Here is a 21,605-nt window from a genome sequence, read left to right as displayed (position 1 = left end):
TTGACAGAAATGACTCAGATTAAGGAATAGAACCTGAAACTCATGTTTATAACAGAGTACAATTCCAGCTGACGATATCCATTCAGTTCATTAAGCTCCAGTGAGGAACTATCTAGAGCAGCACATTAGTAGGAAGCCTTTGCTAACATGGCAACCTGCTTTATGTGAAGGAGCAAAGTGCTGCGTGTTTATACTGATTAGTCAGCATAATAATATACATTCAATATCTACTGAAGAAAGAAGCCTCAAATTTGGCTTGTTTTCTAAATCTAATTGAGACCTAAACATCAAGCAATGTTTAAATAAAACTGTCCCAGGAGCTTTAAAGTCTCAAGGTTTAACATCAGTAAAGATGACTCATCTTACAAATATGGACAGAAGTTTTCTGCTATGTGTATGAGGCAGTGAATTTTCAAAACATTCTTACCTTGGTTATTTAGAACCCAGATTTTTCTAATCTTAGAAAAGCACATGCTATTCATTCAAGGCTATTCACAGGATATGTTTCATAGTACAAAGATAGATTTGTTTTTAGACACTAGAGTGCATATCATTTCTTTGGAGGAAGGAAAGAATTAATGAATAATCCACTGTTGCAGTTAGGGTATTGACATGTCTACCTATCTGACTAAAGCTCTTTTTTGTGTCACTATTTCTGAAATACAGAGGAAGAGGAGGAGGAGGATACTGAGAAACCCCCAGAGCGAGAAAAAAAGCCTGAGACGCTAGAAAGGAAAATCTCGGAGACCTTCTTCTATAACTATGAAGATTTGTGCTCACAACCCTTTGTGACGTCAGACTCTGGGATACCAATTAACCTCCTCACTCTCATGTATCCTCCTCATGCAGTATTGTATAGACTTAGATCTAGGGTTTTCTTATCTAAAAGCTGCAGTATATTATTTCCTCTAGGTGTAAGGGAGGAACAGGGAACAATGTGTGATTTTCAGATGCACAGGTGGTTTTCCATTGGGGCTCAGTGAAGTTGCTATGAGGAAACCCTTCTTTGTCTCTTTTCTGCATCAGGGCAAGTCTATACTACAAAATTAAGTCAACCTAAATTACATTGATATACAGCCACTGCAGTAATTGAATTGGTTTTGCTCATCCACATTATGCTCCTTGTGTTGGCATTGCACGTCCTCACCAGGAGTGCTTGCACTGATTTAACTGCCAGTGTGGGGCATGGGGTGTGGTTTCTGAAAGGCAGCAACAGTCGATGTAAGCAATAGTGTCTATGCTGACACTGCATTGACCTAACAATGATTTAAGCACTACACCTCTCAAGGAGGTAGAATTATTAAGTCGGTGTAGTGGGCAAGTTACATTGGTGGGAGCTACATTTTAGTGTAGACAATTACAGAGTTAGGTCGACATAATCTGCCTTACGTTGACTTAACTATAGTGCAGACCAGGCCTCAGACTGGCAGAGGGAGTGAGCTTGAGGGCTTGTCTACACAGTGCACGGTGCATGTGTACTGCTGGGAGTCTGATTTCTAAAGCCCACTAATGTGTTGCACCTTAATTGGTTGTGTGTAGACCCTGCTGGTGCGCACCAAATGTTCCCTAGTGCATTTAGCATAGACCATGTTGGTGTGCACTACGTTAAAGTGCACAAGAGAACTTTTGGTGTACACCAGCAGGGTCTACATGACCAATTAATGTGATACACACGAGTGTGCTTTAGAAATCGCCCTTCCTTCCACAATACACGTTACTTCTCCATGTAGAAAAGCCCTGAGACATTGCTTTGGTTCTGTCTCTTGCATACAGTGCACTTTGTAATCTGATCAATTTCTTTTACATTTTATTTGAAAAGAGAACATTAAGTCAATAGAATATGAATTCTTAGGAGAGCTCCAGAGATCAGGATAGGCCATAACAAATGGAGTCTGACGTGGAGTTTGAGGGATGATACATTAATCTTTTAAATATTTCATTTATATTTTCCCCAATTATTTGTGATACCTTGATGGGTTTTAGCTTCATCATGGCACCAGTCTTAAAACAAACCAAACCAAAGCCAGCCCAACAGAGTAACAGCCACCCAAATCAGTGTTCCCAGCTGGGCTTGCTCTAGTTTTAGTATTGATACCTTTATTGCTATTACCTGGAAGAAATAAACCTCCTTAGTGAGCTGTTCACAGACACTCTTTTGGTTATGACTGCACCAAAAGGGCAAACCTGCTGTTGCTGGATAGTCAAACACTCCTCTATGTAGCAGGCAACCAGCTGGTGCTCTTGGACCTGAAAACTAAATATCAGAGTTATCTCCGGAGCAGCAGCGGTGGTGGAATTGGCATTATCACGGTATGGCTTTTATTTCCCTCTTTAGGAAGAAGATCCCTTTCTGGAGTTTAAAACTTGCAGTAGTGAAACAGGCTGGGTGTCTCAGTTGTTTCATGGAAGATTTCCACAGTTGCCTGCATATTTGGCCTCGGATGAACAAGTGGTATTTATTAAAGGGTTGAAAGGAAAAGTCAGTAATCTCAGATGTGTGACCAGTAGCAATCCATCAAGGTGTACTACATGGACCTACTTGTTTAATAGTCAGGGAACAAACAGCTGAATATCTTAAATAGGTCTGGGTTCCAGGCCATACTAATAAGGTACTTACAAGAATTGACAAGAGTCAACTGGGTTTCACTTTTTGTTGTTTTAAAATTTTATTTGTTAAAATGCTCTGGATATAGTTTAACTGCTTTTGTTCAATTCATCATCTATCCTTATTAGAGTTAATATTGGTTAAATGTTTCATCTGTTCTGAAATTTGGAATTTCAAGTACATAGGTAAATGGAGTGAAATGTTGTCCAATTTCACTATTGGAAGTTCCTCTCTGTGGGCCAGATTATGAAACACTTACTCTGGTTTATCACCATCTGATTCCACAAATAGTCCTGTTGGATAATTGATACTATTCCAAGAAAGTAAGGCTATCAAAATCTGGTCCTATGCTGTTTTGTTATGTTGTAAACAACACTTCTTGGAGAATCACGTCAGGTCCTCACATCTCCTGCACAAAGCTGGGTGATGTTTTTTTCCAGGCAAATTAATTATTTGATCTAAAATGCATTTTTCCATCGAGCAAGACTATTTGCAAATATGGGTCAAATTTGGCATATAATTTTGGCTGAATAAAAATAATGGAAAAAAAGAGTTGAAACAGTTTTGACATTTTTAAAATGAAATATGTAGACTTTGTTGCAAAATTACAGTTTGCTTTGAAGTTTAGCTAAATTTGTTTTTTTAAAAAACTTTTAAAAGAGTATAAAAACACCCAAAAAGTAATAAAAATATTTTTTGGATCAAATGAAACATTTTGTTCAACCCAAAACAATTTTTTCCTGTTTTTGTTCTGGCCACATAAGTGAAAAAGAAATCAATTATTTGCTCAATTCCACTACTGTGGAACAGCCCCTGAATGTGCTGTTTGCTCCTGTTCTCCAATAGTAGAAGGATAGCAGTGCCCTAAATGCTGTCCAGGGGGAGATGGATTGGTAGGCTGAATGCAGGTGAGATGATCAAAGATGCAGGATAAATACAAATTATTGCATCGTTCCACAACCTGTGTGGTGGTATACAACTTGATATTTAGTTGAGGACAGCCAAAGGGGATATCGGAGTATGTAACACAGTCTTTGCTTTTTCTAGGTACATCCTAGTAAACAGTATTTTTCAGTAGGAGAAAAAGGATGGAAGCCAAACATCATCATCTATGAATTTCCTTCACTAAAGCCATACAGAATACTCCGAGGTAGGTTAAATAGGACTATTTCGGTATTACATGGATACAGCAGAGTTTGTAGTCTCCAGCAAGTGGAATAATGTTATAATTAGTAAAAAAAAATGTATAATGTATAATCTTTTGGTACTTGAAAAATCAAATACAGAAAACTGATTGTAAGTGGTTGTCCTTGCACTCCTGGGTGTGTGGAAAATAGCCAACTATTGGCTGAGTCTGCTTCAGCACTAGCCAAATAAAGAGAACTGAGCTCTTTTTAAGCAACTTTTCTTTGTGGACATCTCTCCTTCCAGGTGGGACTGAGGAAGCCTATGCATTTGCTGATTTTAACCATTATGGAACGTTACTGGCCAGCGTTGGGAGCAGCCCTGACTACATGTTGACAATCTGGGATTGGAAACAGGAAAAGATTGTGCTGAGGTCAAAGGCTTTTTCACAGGATGTTTATAAAGTCACATTCTCTCCTGAAAATGAAGAGCAACTCACCACTTCTGGATCAGGACACATCAAGTAGGTTGGTTCACTAACATCAGTTGATGGGAAGTAACTAAAAAAAATCATGAAACTTACAAAATGATTGACTAATAACAATATGATTGTTAACAGGTGCACAACAATGGGGAACAGTGTTCTGCTTAGCAATACAAATGTTGAAACCTCTGCTTTCCAAAAGAGATAATAGAAATGTAGGATTGGAAGGGATCTCGACAGGTCATCTAGTCCAGTCCTCTGCACTGAGGCATGACTGAAGTATTTAAGCCATCCCTTACAGGTTTTTGTCTAACCTGTTCTTTAAAACCTCCAGTGATGGAGATTCCACAACCTCCCTAGGCAATTTGTTCCAGTGCTTAACTGCCCTGACACTTAAGAATTTTTTGTTGTTTGGTAATGGTGTAATGGAATGCCCAATAAACTGCTCCATTGTTGATCTTCAAAAGTGCATTGGGAATGTGGAGAAATATTTATATATCAACCTCTGTTCTAGTTGTTGGGTCAGCACATGGCTTTTCTCTGAATTCTGGGATTCTTGCCTGTTGGCCTCTTTTTGACTTTGTGAAGTGAGCTGACACATGCTGTTTGGTCAGTTTTAAGAACTAATCACAAAGCATGGTCAAAACAGCCCACAAGAGCGCCAGAAAGGAACAGCAAGGGGAGCCTTACTAAAAAATATTCTTTGCAAATTGTGAAAGATCTTTAAGATATAGTCTGTTTTATAGGTAAATCTGGGTACCTATTGTAATTAAAAATGGACCAAAGCATTATGCTTTTTGGGGATAGGGACCATCTTTTTGTCCTACTTGTACAGTACCAAGCACAATAGATAACAGGTGTGGTACTGAGTTACAAATAATACTAACAATGATGAATCTAAATACCTTTGAATTTTACAGAGGAATCAAATAAAAATCCTTAGATCCAAACCCATACCTGCAATTTGGTTCCAATTTGGATCTAAACCCAGAAGGGGTTTATTTCCAAGGTCTAAACTGATGAGAGTTTACTGATGATTGAAATCTCACAAAATAACATGTCTGGTGAGATTTTTTTTCCATTTTGAGCTAAAATGTCATTTAAAAACAGCTTGAAATATTTCAGTGCCATACAATCTATACTTGATCCCTAGCCCTGATTTGACCTCAGTTATAGCATGTTCCCAAGACATAGTCTAAATATAATCTGGATCCTTATCCACATACCACAAACTTGGACCATCTCTAATTGAAATAGGAAATGATAGTTTGTCTACAGTGGATTCATTCTCTTGTATTTCTATATCATTTATCTTTTATCATTCATATCATTCTCTTGTATTTCTATAACATTTCTGCATGCTTTGTTAGAAGTAACTTTGGAGATACAGGGCCAAATTCTGGCTCATTTAGATTAATGCAACCCCATTGAAGTCCACAGTGTTACACAAAATGGAATCCAGTGGAGAAGTTATCCACAGGATTTCAACAGGTGAGCATCCTACATTGGAGACCAACCAGAGAGAAAAGTAGGCTTCCTCAAGTAAATATGGAAAGTATTGCAAGATGGATATATAAATTGATTTAGCATCTATTTAAATATTAGTCTCCCTATCTTCTCCTGCCCATATTTTTCTAGGTTTTTCATGGAAGTAGGTGAAGGGAAAGTTTGGGTTTTTTTTGGTGGGGGAGGGTGGCTGTGGTGTATAATAAACACCTGACTGGGATCAAGGTGGGTTTGGTGACCTAGTCATCTTGTTGGGGCATTTCAGTTCCACTCAGTAACAAAAAACCCCAACTAGATAGATAAAACTTTATATGTGCTGAATGAGGCTAATTTTTAAAAACTACAAACCCTGATTTAAATATAATTAAATGAGTAGTCCACAGATTGGAAATACCCATATATGATGACCTTAGAGCCTGAGATACAATACTTTCTGAATACAATGTCAGGTGTAACCCCAAAGACTATATTTTCTGTACTCAGGTTCTGGAAGATGGCCCATACATTCACTGGGCTCAAGCTACAGGGAGCATTGGGAAGGTTTGGTAAAACAGCTGTGACTGACATTGTAGGGTATGTGGAGCTGCCTGATGGGAAGGTAAGTAGAGTGAATGAGTACAACTGTTTTCTTTCTCCCTCTCAGGGACTGAACAAAGGTCAGTTGAAATCAATGGGAGTCTTCCCATTCACTTCAGAGTGCTTTGGATTAGGCCTTCTATATACAATCAAATATGCATCTGTGAATCTAATATTGACATTAATTGGCAATAAATTGGCTTATTTAACAGTTTAAAAGTATCCATTATTATTGTGATTCTCAGACAAATGAGCTTTCTTAATTTAAAGTAAAGGCTATAGTGAGCTAAGATATTCACCAGTCTCTCTCCAATATCTGCACATTGATATGTTACAACACTCATGTATTCCTCTTCACTTGCATGGAAGGTTATCTCTGGATCTGAATGGGGCAACTTGCTGCTTTGGGAAGGGGGCCTTATCAAAGTAGAGCTCTGTCGAACTGGACATAGACCCTGTCACAATGGCCCTGTTAATCAGTTAGTTCTGGATGAGGGAGAGCTGGTCACTGTTGGAGGAGATGGCTACATTAGGGTGAGTGTTTTTTCCTTTAATAGTGTGGATGCATATTTGGTATACAGAGTCTTGTTAACAGGTGGAAAGGGAAGTAATTGTTAGCCTATATGTTGTAACGGGAGTAATCTATTGTGGGAGTTTCTCTCCGTAATCACTGTCTAATGAATTTTGAGAAGGAACTTGATAGAAGCAGATCTCTTTCTACAATGTAGATGTTTGGATCAGATCACATTTAAATAACTTTCTGTGCCTGCTAATGTTACAGAAATCCCTTCTGTGCGCTAATAGATCAGAGTAAATTTCGATGTCTTTAACAAGTTTTATTTCCCCTCACATTCTAACTTTGGGGGTGGGGGTTGTGTAGCTTAGGTTTATGTTAGTCATTTGTAGGCCTTGTTAACATGTCACACTATTTCAAAGGATAAATCACAGTGGTATTTGAAATTATTTCTGATCATGTGAACGCTTAAGGCATTTGTGTAATTAGTTAGCACCTCTGTCATTTTATCTCAAAGACGTATCCATTTCAACTGAGCAACAAACCCCTATTAAAATAATGTGGCACCCTCAACTTAAAAATCAAACCAATTTTTAAAAATGAGTTAAAAGTAGTCTCAAGTTCTATGTCTGCTTCTGATTCTACTTGCCAGTTTATGGGTTTTACAATCATTTCCCTGTTTTATGTTTGTTTGTTTTTAGTTTTAGTATCCTCCCCTATTACTGCACAAGAGACCCAAACAATGGGAAACTGACAGCAGACAAATTACTGTTAAATGCTCAAAATAAACAAAGTGAAAAAAGTCTTTTTTCCAACTAATCTTTCAGTTATAGTAATTATAGGCAGTGGTTACAGCTGTAGGGAAAAAAGTTTCAGATGAGGTTTTTGGTTTGGATTTTTTTTTTTACATTGATGGTATTCTTTATGTAAATATCATCCTGGCGAAAGGGTGCTGGACTGGCAGATCTGGAAAGCAAAAGCTGCTCTTTATCCACAGAGCAGACAGAGGAGGTGCAGGCTGTCTCACTCTGTCCTTCCACACTGTCTCAGTAGAGACAACCTCTAGGAGGCAGTTTTACTCTCTCTCGTTGTGACACTGCCAACATGGGTACTAAGTAGTGCCAATTGTAGTTAATGATTTTTGGGATATGGGCAATTGTCCTTTAGGAATTGGATTGAGACCTATAAACACATTTTACATGGGCCACTGAACAGATGCTAGATGGTAACAGCCTCTGATTGTCACTGCTCCAGGTCATATTGAAGCCAGTGATGTAGACATGACAGGCTCCCTATTCTATATCCTGAGCCACGCATTCCCTTGGATTCTTATCATTGATTTTATATTGCCATTGTATGTGTTAATGTGAGATGTGTTGGCATTCGGATTAATGAAGGCTGATCTGTTCACTTCCAACTGCTTGAAGGTGTGGGACTTTGAGACGATAGATGCAGCTGATTCTGTGGATGACACGGGTCTACTAGAGATGGACCATATGAATGAACTTCTCGTTGGCAAGAATGTCAATTTGAGCTCAATCATGAAAATTCATGAACTTGGACAGCCCATTTGGTATGCTCAGGTAAGACCTATTTGCATCCTTATCAGCTGTGTAGAGCAATATTGGATGAGGCATGTGGTGATGCACTGCCAGAGGAAATCTGCTGTGAAGCAATCTGCTTTTTCTTGTAGAATTAGTACCCTGTCTTCCCTTGATTATTTTTAGAGTAGAATAACATTTGAGTCTCTCTTCCAGCTTTGAGAGTGGGAGCTACATGGGAGTGGGAGAATTTGAAAGTGTCATTCCCAGGCTTCATTGCCCTGTTCTGCTGCTGAGGTGAAATTGACATCACACTCTATGAAGTCTAAATCCTGTTTCTTCCAGATGATTGAGATTCTTACCTACAGTATTTGTAAGGCATTACAAGGACTGATGCTATTTTCAAACTTAATTTGAAAGAACATTCAGGTTTTAAATATTTATTTCTCTAGGATTCCAATGGAGCCATCTGGAAGCTTGATCTGAGTTTTTCAAATGTCGTAAGTTTTATTCCCACCCCCTTTTTTTTAAAGTTCCTTTAATTACACTGTGTGGCCATACAATGCCATCCAACTTTTGACCAACTGTACAGTTGAGGATTTAGTATGATTAGGAGGCACATCTTTAGGATTTATCTTCACTGATTACAGTTACTGGCCAAGATTTTCAAAGGTAACTATTGATTTTGGGTCCCTTAATTGTTGATTGCTAAACTGGAGCTACCTTAAAGGGGCCTGATTCTCAAAGGGTAGGGAGTGATGGATATTAATATGAGATGTTAATGTGAGGGCTGCTAGTACAACCTGTGTGGATAGGTATTTCTGAAGTGCCCATCAGTGTTGCATCTAGATGATGCTGAGGACAACATTCACATCTCTGTACATTTGATCAAACTGATTGCTACTATTACTGTTGTAGGAGAGGGTCACATGAGCAGAAAAGTTAAAACAGACACTTAGTGTATGATCAAAAATTCCATCAAGCAGACCCTGTAGCAGCAGATAAATGAAGCAGCAGCACTAGTATGGCAAAAATATATGTATAAAGTGTATAATAAATACATGAGTATATAGGGAAACCCATTTTTCCTTCTTGGGTTGGAAAAAGACTTCCAGTGAAATATAAAGCCCTTGGCTTAAGGTCATTTTCTCAGCCTTCAGAGCAATAGTTTTCTATTATAAATTTGATCTCCAGGCATTGTGCCTCTCAATATAATATGTTATTTGCCTTTATTTTTACACATCTGATGCCATATTTTTAAATGCAGGTGCTTAATATGCCTGTACAAATTTGCTTGTGCACCTGTTGTACAATCAAAATGAGCATTTGCAGGTACAAAAAGGGAACTGTATTCATGGGTACCACATTTTTGCTAGCAATAGGTGTAGGGTAGATTTTTGCATATTTATTTTAGGTGTCCATTTTATGTTGATGAGGCATTGCAAGCCATGTGTTCAGTCTCTGAATGTAGCAGACCTCTGTTCTGATTTCTCTGTAGACCCATGATCCAGAGTGCCTGTTTACCTTTCACTCTGGAAAGATTGAAGCCATGGGTGTCTCTCCTGTCACATATCTCATGGCCACTACTGCACTTGACCGTAAGTACAACTCTTCCCTAAGCGGTTAACTTGTAAGGGCAGAGTTACAGCTGTCAGGCTCATTGTGGAATTATTCAGTTTTAAACTAATGTGTTTAGTTCACAGTTGTAGTGGAAGTGTGTCTTTTCTTTGTAAAGGTACCTACCAGCTGGTCATTATTCCTGGGGACAGTTTTTTTTTTTTAAATAATTAGAACAGATCATTAATGGGTTGAAGCCAAGTAAAGTGCAAGGAGTGTCTGATCTCAAGAACTAGGTCTTCAATTAAAGAAAGTCTCACTGTGAAGCTTTATAAATGCTGTTCACTGTGAAACAGAAAAGGGGAGAATTTTGTTTCAACAACAACTTTCATATTCCAGACTCAGTGGCTCAATAACAGTGTTTTATTCTGTGTTTTGTAATGCACCATATACATTTATGGCACTGTATAAATAATTCTGAGTATTAATACTTGTGCCTTTCTTGGCAATTGCAACAGCCATCATGTCCTCATTAATAGTTTAGCTCAGACTATGGACATTTATTTAATTTATGAAAGTGTGCCTGAGCAAGCCTTTCGCACTTCACTTTAGCACTTGTTAGACAGGGAAGGAATATTGGCCAGTTCATGGATGTTATCTTAACAAGTAGTCTTTCAAGAAAAAATTGTCTGTATTAACCTGTCTCCTTTCCACCCCCCTCCCATCTGTCTTACACAGACTCAGTGCGTATCTATGATTTCATTGGTAATTGCCAGTTGACTGAGATTAAGTTTAAACAGGGAGGAACAGCACTGACTTGGGCACCCCGAGTGGTAAGTTTACCCTACTGCAGTGTGTTAACATGGATTCACAAAGGGTTCATAATGTGGCTATTTCATAGCCATCACACATGTTCATGATGCAGGATTTTAATGAAATTACTTGCCAACTTGCCCTCAGAGTCACCAAGCGAGCAACAAAACAGCTTCCACAATACCTTACTAGTTACCCAGAAGCCAGAAATACAGTTCTCTTAAAGCAACCCAGCCTTGAGTTCCCAGCCAGACAGCCAAGTCAAATATGAGGAGGATTACTGAAAATCTTGTTAATCACCTAAAAAGATCCTACCGGTCCCAAAGGATCAGACACATTACCCACCAGGTTAATGAATATCTCAGATCTTGCCCAAATACACACTTACAGCCAATTCTTATTAACTAAACTAAGCTTTATTAAAAAGAAAGTATTGGTTAAAAGATCCTTATACATACAGATATGAATAAAGTTCTTAGGTCAGTTTCATAGTAGAGATGATGAGCTTTAGAGCTGCAAAACGTCCTTTCAGAATTAGTCCATAGGTTACAGTCCAATGTCCAATATCAGGGTGATTCAGATGGGACTGGATACCTCAGTGTTGCGACTCAAACTTCCCCTGATGAAGCTTAAGCAGATCTGAGGTAAAAGGATCAGCACCCAAGATTTCTTTATATAGATCACTGGCAGGCTATGATAGCCTCTTGACAGCAGGTATCCCTTGGGTGAAGAATAGCTGCTTCGTAGTAAAGCTACCTATTTCCTATGTATACACAAGTGACTAGTTGCATTCATCAGCATAAGGTAATTATCCATTAAGCAGTTCATAGACAATTTACTACAGACTTCAAAGAGAAATATAGACAATGACATTATTACACCCAAGTTTCATCTAAATGTTAATATTCCCTTTAGATCTCTGAATCAATGGGAAACAATACAGGTTTGCATTTCAAAGCTCTAGTCTATCAAACATGAAATGACCTTAATTACCATTTATGTACTTTTCTAACAAGTCTCTAAAGGTTGAATTTGGGTCATTTAGCCTGCTGGTTGCTTAATTCTTTCTGGCCCTGTGTCACAGCCCCCTTGGCAGAGTGTTTGTGCTTGCACTTTCTCTCTGCCTTGCACTGAGTCTTCAGCAACTCAGCCCTCTGGCTGAGTCACACACAGTTTGTATGTGAAACAACAGACAGATAAACCCCTTTCATGGTACAAGTCCAACGGGGGCCTGTTCCAGTACTCCTTGGTTGGTCAGTGTCTTTCGGAAGCCATCCCTGGGCTCATGTCCTTATTTAGTCCAGCAGTCTTTAAATAGTCTTGGCCCTGATATCAAACCCCCCCGCCCCCAGAGTTCCCTCCATGGAGGCAACATCTTTGCCCTCTCTGAGCCCACCAAACAGTTCAGATCCCCTTCTTGGGGTGCATCAAAGTCCAGACTACTTCCCCAGTGGCGAATGGGTGTGGGGACCTGTGCCTGCCTGGGACTCCAAGTTACAACCCAGGGATCTTACAGATAGCAGGCGTCCGCCACATCCCTTTAACTAAATTGTGTTGCTGCTATGATTCCCTGGGCCACCTCCCCATGGTCCCAGCACATTATTCACCCTTACCTCAGGGCCTTCTCCTGATTGAGTCCCAGCAGCCAGCCAGGAGCCCCTTCTTGCTCCCCTGGTTCCGGCCAGCAACTGCTCTGTTCGAGGTCCTTTGGCAAACCAGGAGCACCAAGTTCCCTCCTCTGGCTCCAGGCAGCAACTGCACTCACTCTGGCCCTCTAGCTCTTTTATACTAGCCTGTTGGGCCCTGATTGGCTGCTCCCTGCAGCCTCTTTCCTGATTGGCTGTGTCCCATGCAACCTCTCTCGGCAGCTTGGAGGACTCTCTCCACTGCCCTTTTCTGGGGCGGGGTGTGGCAAGCTGCGAGGCCTCGAACAGGGGGCCTAAGGGCCTAGTCCACCCCATCACAATTGCCAATTAACTTGAGTTAGCTAACAGGTTTAGACACTCCACAAATGATTGTGACCAGGACTGAACATTTGTGGAGTATCTATATTACCTTTTAAAACATATTAGCTAACTTGAGTTAACTGGCAATCAATTAACTTGAGTTAAACTCTTGTGTTGACATGTTTTTGAGGAAACATTTATAGTAAGCCTGCAGAGTTCACTTATACAGGAAGTCAGAGAGAGAAATACTGCACCTTGATTTTTAAAGGGTAGGGTGGCTTTAGCACTATGCTTTCAAGAGCATTTGTGCTATGCAATCTTATGACTATATTTAGGTGACCAACTGTGTGCTTATGGAGTAAGTTGATTGGGTCCTACAAATATACAGCACTATACTCATGGCCAGATTTACAAGGGTAAACAGATACTTTTAAAGATGCAGCTAGGTACCTAACTCTCATTGAAAGTCAATTAGGCACCTTACCTACTTATGCTTAAATCCCACTAGGTGCCTCTCTGCATCTTTAAGTGCCCAAATACCTTTGTAAATCTGGCCCATAGTGTATCCTAGAACATTTTCATTCAGTTTCCTTTGAAGTATTGGTATCTGAACACTGCCTGAGGGAGAATACTTGGCTAGATGGATAAAAGGACTGAGCCCGGTATGTAAGTTCCTACTGCAAGTAGCCAGTCAATGAAAGTAAGTCAATTTATATCATATGCTACGAGCCATTTATTTGTCTAGGATCATTTAAATATCTCCTCCCTAAAAAGAATATTAGAAGCTGCTGCTGGTTCAGATAGCATCCCTAGCCTCTGTTTGCCAGAAGCTGAGAATGGGCGACAGGCGATGGATCACTTGATGATTGCCCTGTTCTGTTCATTCCCTCTGGGGCACCTGGCATTGGCCACTGTCAGAAGACAGGATACCTGGCTAGATGGACCTTTGGTCTGACCTAGTATGGCTGTTCTTATGTTCTTACGCCACTGTCCTATGAGTTACAAGCATGTGAGTCCCCTCTGGCCTGACATCAAAATCAAAGCTCATTTTCCATGGTGGTATGTAGCATCGCTAAAGACTACTAAGCTTTTAAAATTAAACTCTCCATGTGACTCTTTCCTTCATGTATGTGGACAACAGAAACTCCATATAGAATGATTTATGAGATGGAGTATATGTTAACTCTAGAGCTGTGTGCTATATAGTTTCTCAGTATCAGCCTGATGTTGATCCCAGGTAAAATAATGGAGTAGCTGATATGGGACTTGATTAAATTAAATTATCCTCTAATGCTTTATTAATGCCAATCAGCATAGATTTATGGAAAATTGACCCTATCAAACTAGCTTAATTTTTTTAATGAAAATGCATATTTGGTTGATAAAGGCAATGGTCTCAATATAATATACTTCATTAAGGCATTTGACGTGGTACTGCACAATGTTTTGATTAAAAAATTAGAATACAAAATGAACATGGAACACATTAAATGGATTAATAATAGACTGACAGATCTCATATATAATTATATATGGGGATTCATCATTGAGCAGGTGTGTTTCTAGTGGGGCCCCACAGTGATTAGTTTTTGCCCTATGCTATTTAACATTATTATTAATGACCTGGAAGGAAACAAAATCATCACCGAGAAAGTTTGCAGATGACACACAGATTAGGGGAGTGGTAAATAATGAAGAATACAAGTCACTGATGCAAAGTGATCTGGATCGCTTGGTAGAACTGGAAGTCAAATCCTACTGAGAAAGATAGAAAGGAGCATAAACTCTGGCAAGTCAAGGATAAAAGTATAATTAGGCAGGCCAAAAAGGAATTTGAAGAGCAACTAGCAAAAGACCCAAAATATAACAACATTTTTTTTGAAGTATGTCAGAAGCAGGAAGGGCAAGAAGCCTGCCATACAATCAATGGGCCACTGGATGATCAAGGTGCTAAAGGAACTCTCAAGGAAGACAAGGCTGTTGCAGAAAAACTAAATGAATTCTTGCATTGTTCTTCACTGCAGAGGATGTGAGGGAGATTCCTACACTGGAGCCATTCTTTCGAGTGGCAGATCTCAAGAGCTGTCCCGGGTTGAGGTGTCAGTAGAGAAGGTTTTGGAAGAATTGATAAATTAAATGATAGTAAGTCATCAGAACCAGATGGTATTCACCTAAGAGTTCTGAAGGAGCTCAAATATGAAATTGCAGAACTACCAACTGTGGTATATGTAACCTGTTGCTTAAGTCAATCTCTGTTCAGATGACTGGAAGATAGATAATCTAACACTGATTTTTAAGAGTCTTCAAAGTCAATCCTGATAATTACAGGCCGGTAAGCCTAATTTCCATACCAGGAAATTGGTTGAAGCTATAGTGAAGAACGGAATTATCAGTCATGTAGATGAACATGATACGCTGGGGAAGAGTCAACACAGCTTTTGTAAAGGGAAATCGTGCCTCACCAATCTATTAGAATTCTTTGAGGGATCAACAAATACGTAGACAAACGTGATCCAGTGAATACAGTGTACTTGGATTTTCAGAAAGCCTTCAACAAGGTCCCTCCCCAAAGGCTCTTAAGCAAAGTAAGTAGTTATGTCATAAGAGGAAAGGTCCACTCATGGATCACTAAATGGTTGCAAAATTAGCAGATGATATAAAATTACTCAAAATAGTTAAATCTAAAGCAGACTGCAGAATTATGAAGGGATCTCACAAAACAGGGTGATTGCGTAACAAAATGGCAGATGAAATTCATTGTTGATAAATGCAAAGTAATGCACTCTGGAAAACATAATCCCAGCTTTACATATAAAACGATGGGGGTCTAAATTAGCTGTTGACACTCAAGAAAGAAATCTTGGAGTCCTTGTGGATAGTTCTCTGAAAACATGTGCTTAATGTGCAATGACTATCAAAAACACTAACAATGTTAGGAACCATTGGGAAAGGAACAGGTAAGACAGGAAATATCATAATGCCACTATATAAATCCATGGTGAGCCCACACCTGGATTACTATGTCTACTTTTAGTTGCCCCATCTCAAAAAATATATATTAGAATTGGAAAAGATACAGAGAAGGCCAAAAAAAGTTATCAAGGGTATGGAACAGCTTCCATAAGAAGAAAGATTTAAAAGATTTGTATTATTCGTCTTAGAAAGGAGACGACTGAGGGGGGATATGATAGAGGTTTATAAAATCATGAATGGTGTGGAGAAAGTGAATAAAGAGGTGTTATTTACCTCTTCACATATCACAAGAACTAGGGGTCACCCAATGAAATTAATAGGCGTCAGGTTAAAAACTAACTTAAGGAACTAAACAGCCAACCTGTGGAACTTGTTGCCATGGGATGTTGTGAAGGCCAAAACCATAACTGGGTTAAAAAAAAAATTGGGTAACTTAATGGAGAATAGGTCCATCCATGGCTATTAGCCAACATGGTCAGGGATGCAACTCCATGCTTTGGATGTCCCTAAACCTCTGACTGCCAGAGGGTGGAGGACAGGGGGTAGATGGATCCCTCAATAACTGCCCTGTTCTCTTTATTACCTCTGAAGCACCTCTGGCCACTGTTGGAAGATGGTATACTGGGCTAGATGGATCATTGGTCTGACTCAGTATGGCCATTCTTATGTTGTTCTAATGGTAAACTGGTTGATAGCGAACAATGTGTTTTAATATGGCCAAATGTAAGGTTATACATCTATTAACAAAGAATGTAGGCCATACTTACAGGATGGGGCACTCTATCCTGAGAAGCAGTGATTCTGTAAAAGATGTGGGGGTCATGGTATATAGTCAGCTGAAGCTGAGCTCAAAGTGTGATGATATGGTAACAAGAACTAACGCAGTCCCTGGATACATAAATGGGAATATTGAGTAGGAGTACAGAGGTTATATTACTTCTGTATTTGGCACTGGTGCAACTGCTATGGGAATATTTGATAGTGGGCTCTTCAATCTAGCAGACAAAGCTATAACAAGATTCAATGGCTGTAGGTTGAAGCTAGACAAATTCAGAGTGGAAATAAGGTGTACATTTTTAACCATGAGTGTAATTAACCATTGGAACAACTTACCAAGGTTTGTGGTGGCTAAAATCAAGGTTCGGTGTTTTTCTAAAAGATATGCGTTAGTTCAAACAGGAATTATTTTGAGGAAGGTATGGTCTGTGGTATGTAGGTTAAACTAGGTGATCACACTTGTCTCTCCTGGCCTTGGAGTCTACAAATTTTTTCTTCTGCCTGAAGATGCAAGTGTTTTTTAATTTCATTATGCACAGGTAAATCCCAAAGGAGGTCTAATTGCTGTTGGCTTTGAAGATGGCGTTGTTCGCATTATTGAAGTTTATGATCCCAGGGGACTCGCCATTGTTGCAGGACGGACCAATGTAGGGAATGCAGAGATGCGTCTGAAACAAGCTTTTAAACCCCACACTGCTGCAGTTACAGCCTTGGCATATGAACGAAATGGGGAAGTACTTGCCACGGGGGTATGTCTGACTTATTCACTGAATTGTTTTTATTAAGCCAAAAATATAAATCTATTTTAAGGTGACATGATTGTGCTTATTTATTGATTTATCCAATCATACCTGCCTCAAGGAGGCTTTTCTTGTGATCTCCTCTTAGCCATTGCAGGAAATAACATCTGCTGTCACGTGGACCATGGAGATCAAGGGTTGTATGGGCTACAGGGTAAGACCCCTGCAAAAGCAGGAGAGGCTCAGGGAGAAAAGATCCCAAAGCACTTGGGAGAGGATAACTTAGTGCCTAGAATTAACTGATTTTCTGTATCTGTGGTGGGTCTAAGTAGATTATCTATCCAGTTAGTAGGGAATTGTATTGGCTGACAAATATTGGGAATGCATGGCATAGAGGTGAGGAGTATGTGCCTATTTGAAGTTGGCAAGTATGTGAAATGATTAGAGAGCCTTGAAATGCATGCTTTTTGTTATCTATCTTCTTTTCTTTCTCAGAGTAAAGACAAAACAGTCTTCTTCTTTGCTGTTGAAGACAAATATGAGCCAATTGGATACATTTGTGTCCCTGGGCCTGTGCAGGCATTACAGTGGTCTCCACTTTCTCACGTGAGTGGTGAATGTTTTTCCTGGTGCTTGGATCTTATTTTTAAAAGATGCTGTTTCAACACACTGATGTTATATCCTACATTGTTATCTTAAGGATGAAGAATCCTCATCTAAGCACTGTATTACAGACACTTTGCTGCCAAAAGCTTCATGCCATTTCAGGATGAGAGCTATTACTAAACAGAATTGTCCTTCAGTGCAATCACTTAAGAGTGTTTTGGACCTGAGCAACAGAGTGCAGGATCACCTGGAAGCCATCAAAAACTTGGCCACCACCTTGACTTGCTCCTGTGTGAGAAACAAGCCTTTGCATCCGCGAGTGAAACTTTTAAGGCTTAAGAGTTGTAGCCGTGTTAGTCTATGTCAGCAAAAACAATGAGGAGTACTTGTGGCACCTTAGAGACTAACAAATTTATTTGGGAATAAGCTTTCGTGGGCTAAAACCCACTTCATCAGATGCATGGAGTGGAAAATACAGTAGGATGATAAATATACATAGGACATGAAAAGATGGGAGCTGTCTTACCAATTCTAAAGGAGACAATTCAATTAAAGTGGGCTATTATCAACAGGAGGAGAAATCACTTTTGTAGTGGTAATTAGGGTGGCCCATTTCAAACAGTTGACAAGAAGATATGAGTAACAGTATGAGGAAAATTAGCATGGGGAAATTAGTTTTTAGTTCTTGTAGTGACCCATCTACTTCCAGTCTTTATTCAGGCCTAATTTGATGGTGTCCAGTTTGCAAATTAATTCCAGTTCTGCAGGTTCTCGTTGGAGTCTGTTTTTGAAGTTTTTTTGCTGAAGAATTGCCACTTTTAAGTCTGTTATTGAGTGTCCAGAGAGGTTGAAGTGTTCTCTGGTTGGTTTTTGAATATTATAATTCTTGACATCTGATTTGTCTCTATTTATTCTTTTGCCTAGAGACTGTCCGGTTTGGCCAGTATACATGGCAGAGGGGCATTGCTGGCACATGATGACATCTATCACATTGGTAGATGTATATGTGAACGAGCCCCTGATGGTGTAGCTGATGTGGTTAGGTCCTATGATGGTGTCCCTTGAATAGATATGTGGACAGAGTTGGCAAAGGGCTAGTGGCATTCTGTTACTTTCTTTGTTGGGCCTAACAGAATGCCACTAGCCGTCACCTTCAGCCCCCAACTAAAACCTCTCCAGCACATCATCAAGGATCTACAACCTATCCTGAAGGATGATTCCTCACTCTCACAGACCTTGGGAGACAGGCCAGTCCTCGCTTACAGACAGCCCCCCCAACCTGAAGCAGATACTCACCAGCAACTACACACCACTAAACAAAAACACTAACCCAGGAACCTATCCCTGCAACAAACCCCGTTGCCAACTCTCTCCACGTATCTATTCATAGGACACCATCATAGGACCTAACCACATCAGCCACACTGTCAGGGGCTCGTTCACATGCACATCTACCAATGTGATAGATGTCATCATGTACCAACAATGCCCCTCTGCCATATACATTGGCCAAACCGGACAGTCTCTAGGCAAAAGAATAAATGGACACAAATCAGACATCAAGAATTATAACATTCAAAAACCAGCCGGAGAACACTTCAACCTCCCTGGACACTCAATAACAGATTTTAAAGTGGCAATTCTTCAGCAAAAAAAACTTCAAAAACAGACTCCAACGAGAACCTGCAGAACTGGAATTAATTTGCAAACTGGACACCATCAAATTAGGCCTGAATAAAGACTGGAAGTAGATGGGTCACTACAAGAACTAAAAACTAATTTCCCCATGCTAATTTTCCTCATACTGTTACTCACATCTTCTTGTCAACTGTTTGAAATGGGCCACCCTGATTACCACTACAAAAGTGATTTCTCCTCCTGTTGATAATAGCCCACTTTAATTGAATTGTCTCCTTAGAATTGGTAAGGCAACCCCCATCTTTTCATGTCCTATGTATTTATCTCTTCCTACTGTATTTTCCACTCCATGCACCTGATAAAGTGGGTTTTAGCCCACAAAAGCTTATGACCAAATAAATGCGTTAGTCTCTAAGGTGCCACAAGTACTCCTTGTTGTTTAAGGCTTAGTTTTCATTTAAAAAGCACTGGTTTGAACATTGACTGTGCCTGTTGCCCATGTTCAAATAGGCATGTGCAATTGTAAACAAAGCTTTCAAAGCACCAAAAGCAAACCCTTGGGTGTTTCTCTGAACTCAAGCTCCAGTGCCTTTGGTGTTTGTCCATGACTAATTCAGATAGAATTTTGTTATTAAAAACAAAGATTTCAAAAGTTTAATAAGGCCAGGTTCACCCTAGAAACTTCTGCCAGGGTAATATTGTTGGTTGGGGGTATGTGATTCTTTATGAATTTTATAAACCAGCAAAAAACCCTAGCGTAGATTGTCATGCTGTCTGGAGTGGCTCACAACTGAGAGTGCCAGTCTCAGGTCAGACTGTCAGAAAACAGGGCAGACACCCCAAACTGGTGGTACATTCTATAATTAGATTTCACCAAGCCAGTAACAAATGTGCACTCCTGGATCACTATACCAGTATTACCATGGAGTCACAGGGAGTCTCCCTAAGCTCTCTAGCCCATCTTGCCATCCAGACAAACTGGAGTTTGTGATAAAAGGTTATATAAACCAAAAATCACATTAGGTTACTCCCAATCCCAAAGGATCAGTCCTTTACCCCAAATCAATTGGAACTCTGGACCTTACACTGGTCACACTGGTAGCCAAATCTCTAGTAAACTAACTAAAGATTTATAAGCTAAGAAAAAAAATGAGTTATTTAGAGGTTAAAGCAGGTAAAATACATTAACAGGTGAGTCAAAGTTTTTAAATCCAAATGTAGTAATCTGCTAGCTTTCCAAAAGCCTCTCAGGGTCACCCAGAATAACACTGGGGAACTCTGCCTTGCATCTGGAAAGCTTCCCTGTAGGTGTCCAAACAGTTCAAAAATACAGGATCTTTCCATGAAATCCATTTTTAAGCTTCTCCAGAAAATAGTCTGAACAGTGTCTTCACCCACATGGGTTTTGATGAGTAAGAAATACAGACTGAGTCTGTGATTTCCCATTGAACACAATGCCCTTGCTTTGAAGTTAGCACTCTTCTTTGTTTGCATTTCCCCAAGGCTTCATCTGCATTTAGGGGGTTATTTAGTTACAAGACTATACATAATGTAATTACCTGCCATCACATTATAATAGAAATAGATAAGCAAAAACAATACAAGTAACATTCCATTAGTTTTTATGAAGTTTTAACATGTGACTACCATCTCAAATTAACATACCTTTGATCTAGGGTTATTTACTTACAGGGTATCATAATGTAGAAGTAATGTAATAGCAAACTACAGGAGATAGACAGATGAAAACAAATCTTGTTTGATCTCTATTAGCATAAGTGTAGATTCAGTTATACTGGCCAAAAAAGTCCTTTAGCCAGTATAGCTTGTTTTGTTTGGGGGAACTGATATAAGCTATACTAGCAAAAGGATTTTTTTGCTGGTATAAGTTGTGTCTCTGCCAGGGGGTTTGCCAACATAGCTGTACATACTAGTATAGCTGTACTGGCAAACCCTATCTAGACTAGACCTGGCCTAAATAACCGTGGGAATTAGCTCATAGCTGCCCTCTTGGAGTCATTCTATGATGGCAGACTGCTCCCTGTTTACCTAACAAGCACCAGTATGTCTTCTCCCTCTGGCTTGTCAGGCTCTTCTGATTGTCCTCCTGCCCAGCAGCGACAAGTATCTATCCCAACCTTGCAGCTAGGTGCAGAAACCCTCTAACCGTGTATTTATTTGCATGTATAATTTCTAGGTTATAA

The 21,605-nt window shown here is 39.6% G+C and overlaps 1 protein-coding gene across 2 annotated transcripts in view; it reads left to right on the top strand.

Moving 5' to 3' along the window:
* Positions 1 to 21,605, top strand: part of CFAP44 (cilia and flagella associated protein 44) — an 81,527-nt gene that overhangs the window by 14,608 nt on the left and 45,314 nt on the right. For both annotated transcript variants that reach the window (XM_048817725.2, XM_048817715.2), the window contains exons 6-17: positions 667 to 832; positions 2,148 to 2,310; positions 3,653 to 3,755; positions 4,037 to 4,253; positions 6,204 to 6,318; positions 6,666 to 6,830; positions 8,238 to 8,393; positions 8,804 to 8,851; positions 9,850 to 9,949; positions 10,647 to 10,741; positions 16,957 to 17,166; positions 17,653 to 17,763. In XM_048817725.2, coding sequence (XP_048673682.2) covers positions 667 to 832; positions 2,148 to 2,310; positions 3,653 to 3,755; positions 4,037 to 4,253; positions 6,204 to 6,318; positions 6,666 to 6,830; positions 8,238 to 8,393; positions 8,804 to 8,851; positions 9,850 to 9,949; positions 10,647 to 10,741; positions 16,957 to 17,166; positions 17,653 to 17,763 — 1,649 coding nt within the window. The remainder of the gene's footprint in view (positions 1 to 666; positions 833 to 2,147; positions 2,311 to 3,652; positions 3,756 to 4,036; positions 4,254 to 6,203; positions 6,319 to 6,665; positions 6,831 to 8,237; positions 8,394 to 8,803; positions 8,852 to 9,849; positions 9,950 to 10,646; positions 10,742 to 16,956; positions 17,167 to 17,652; positions 17,764 to 21,605) is intronic.

This window comes from Caretta caretta, chromosome 1 (assembly GCF_965140235.1).
Source record: "Caretta caretta isolate rCarCar2 chromosome 1, rCarCar1.hap1, whole genome shotgun sequence".
NCBI lineage: Eukaryota > Metazoa > Chordata > Testudines > Cheloniidae > Caretta > Caretta caretta.
This window is presented reverse-complemented; position numbering and strand designations above follow the sequence as displayed.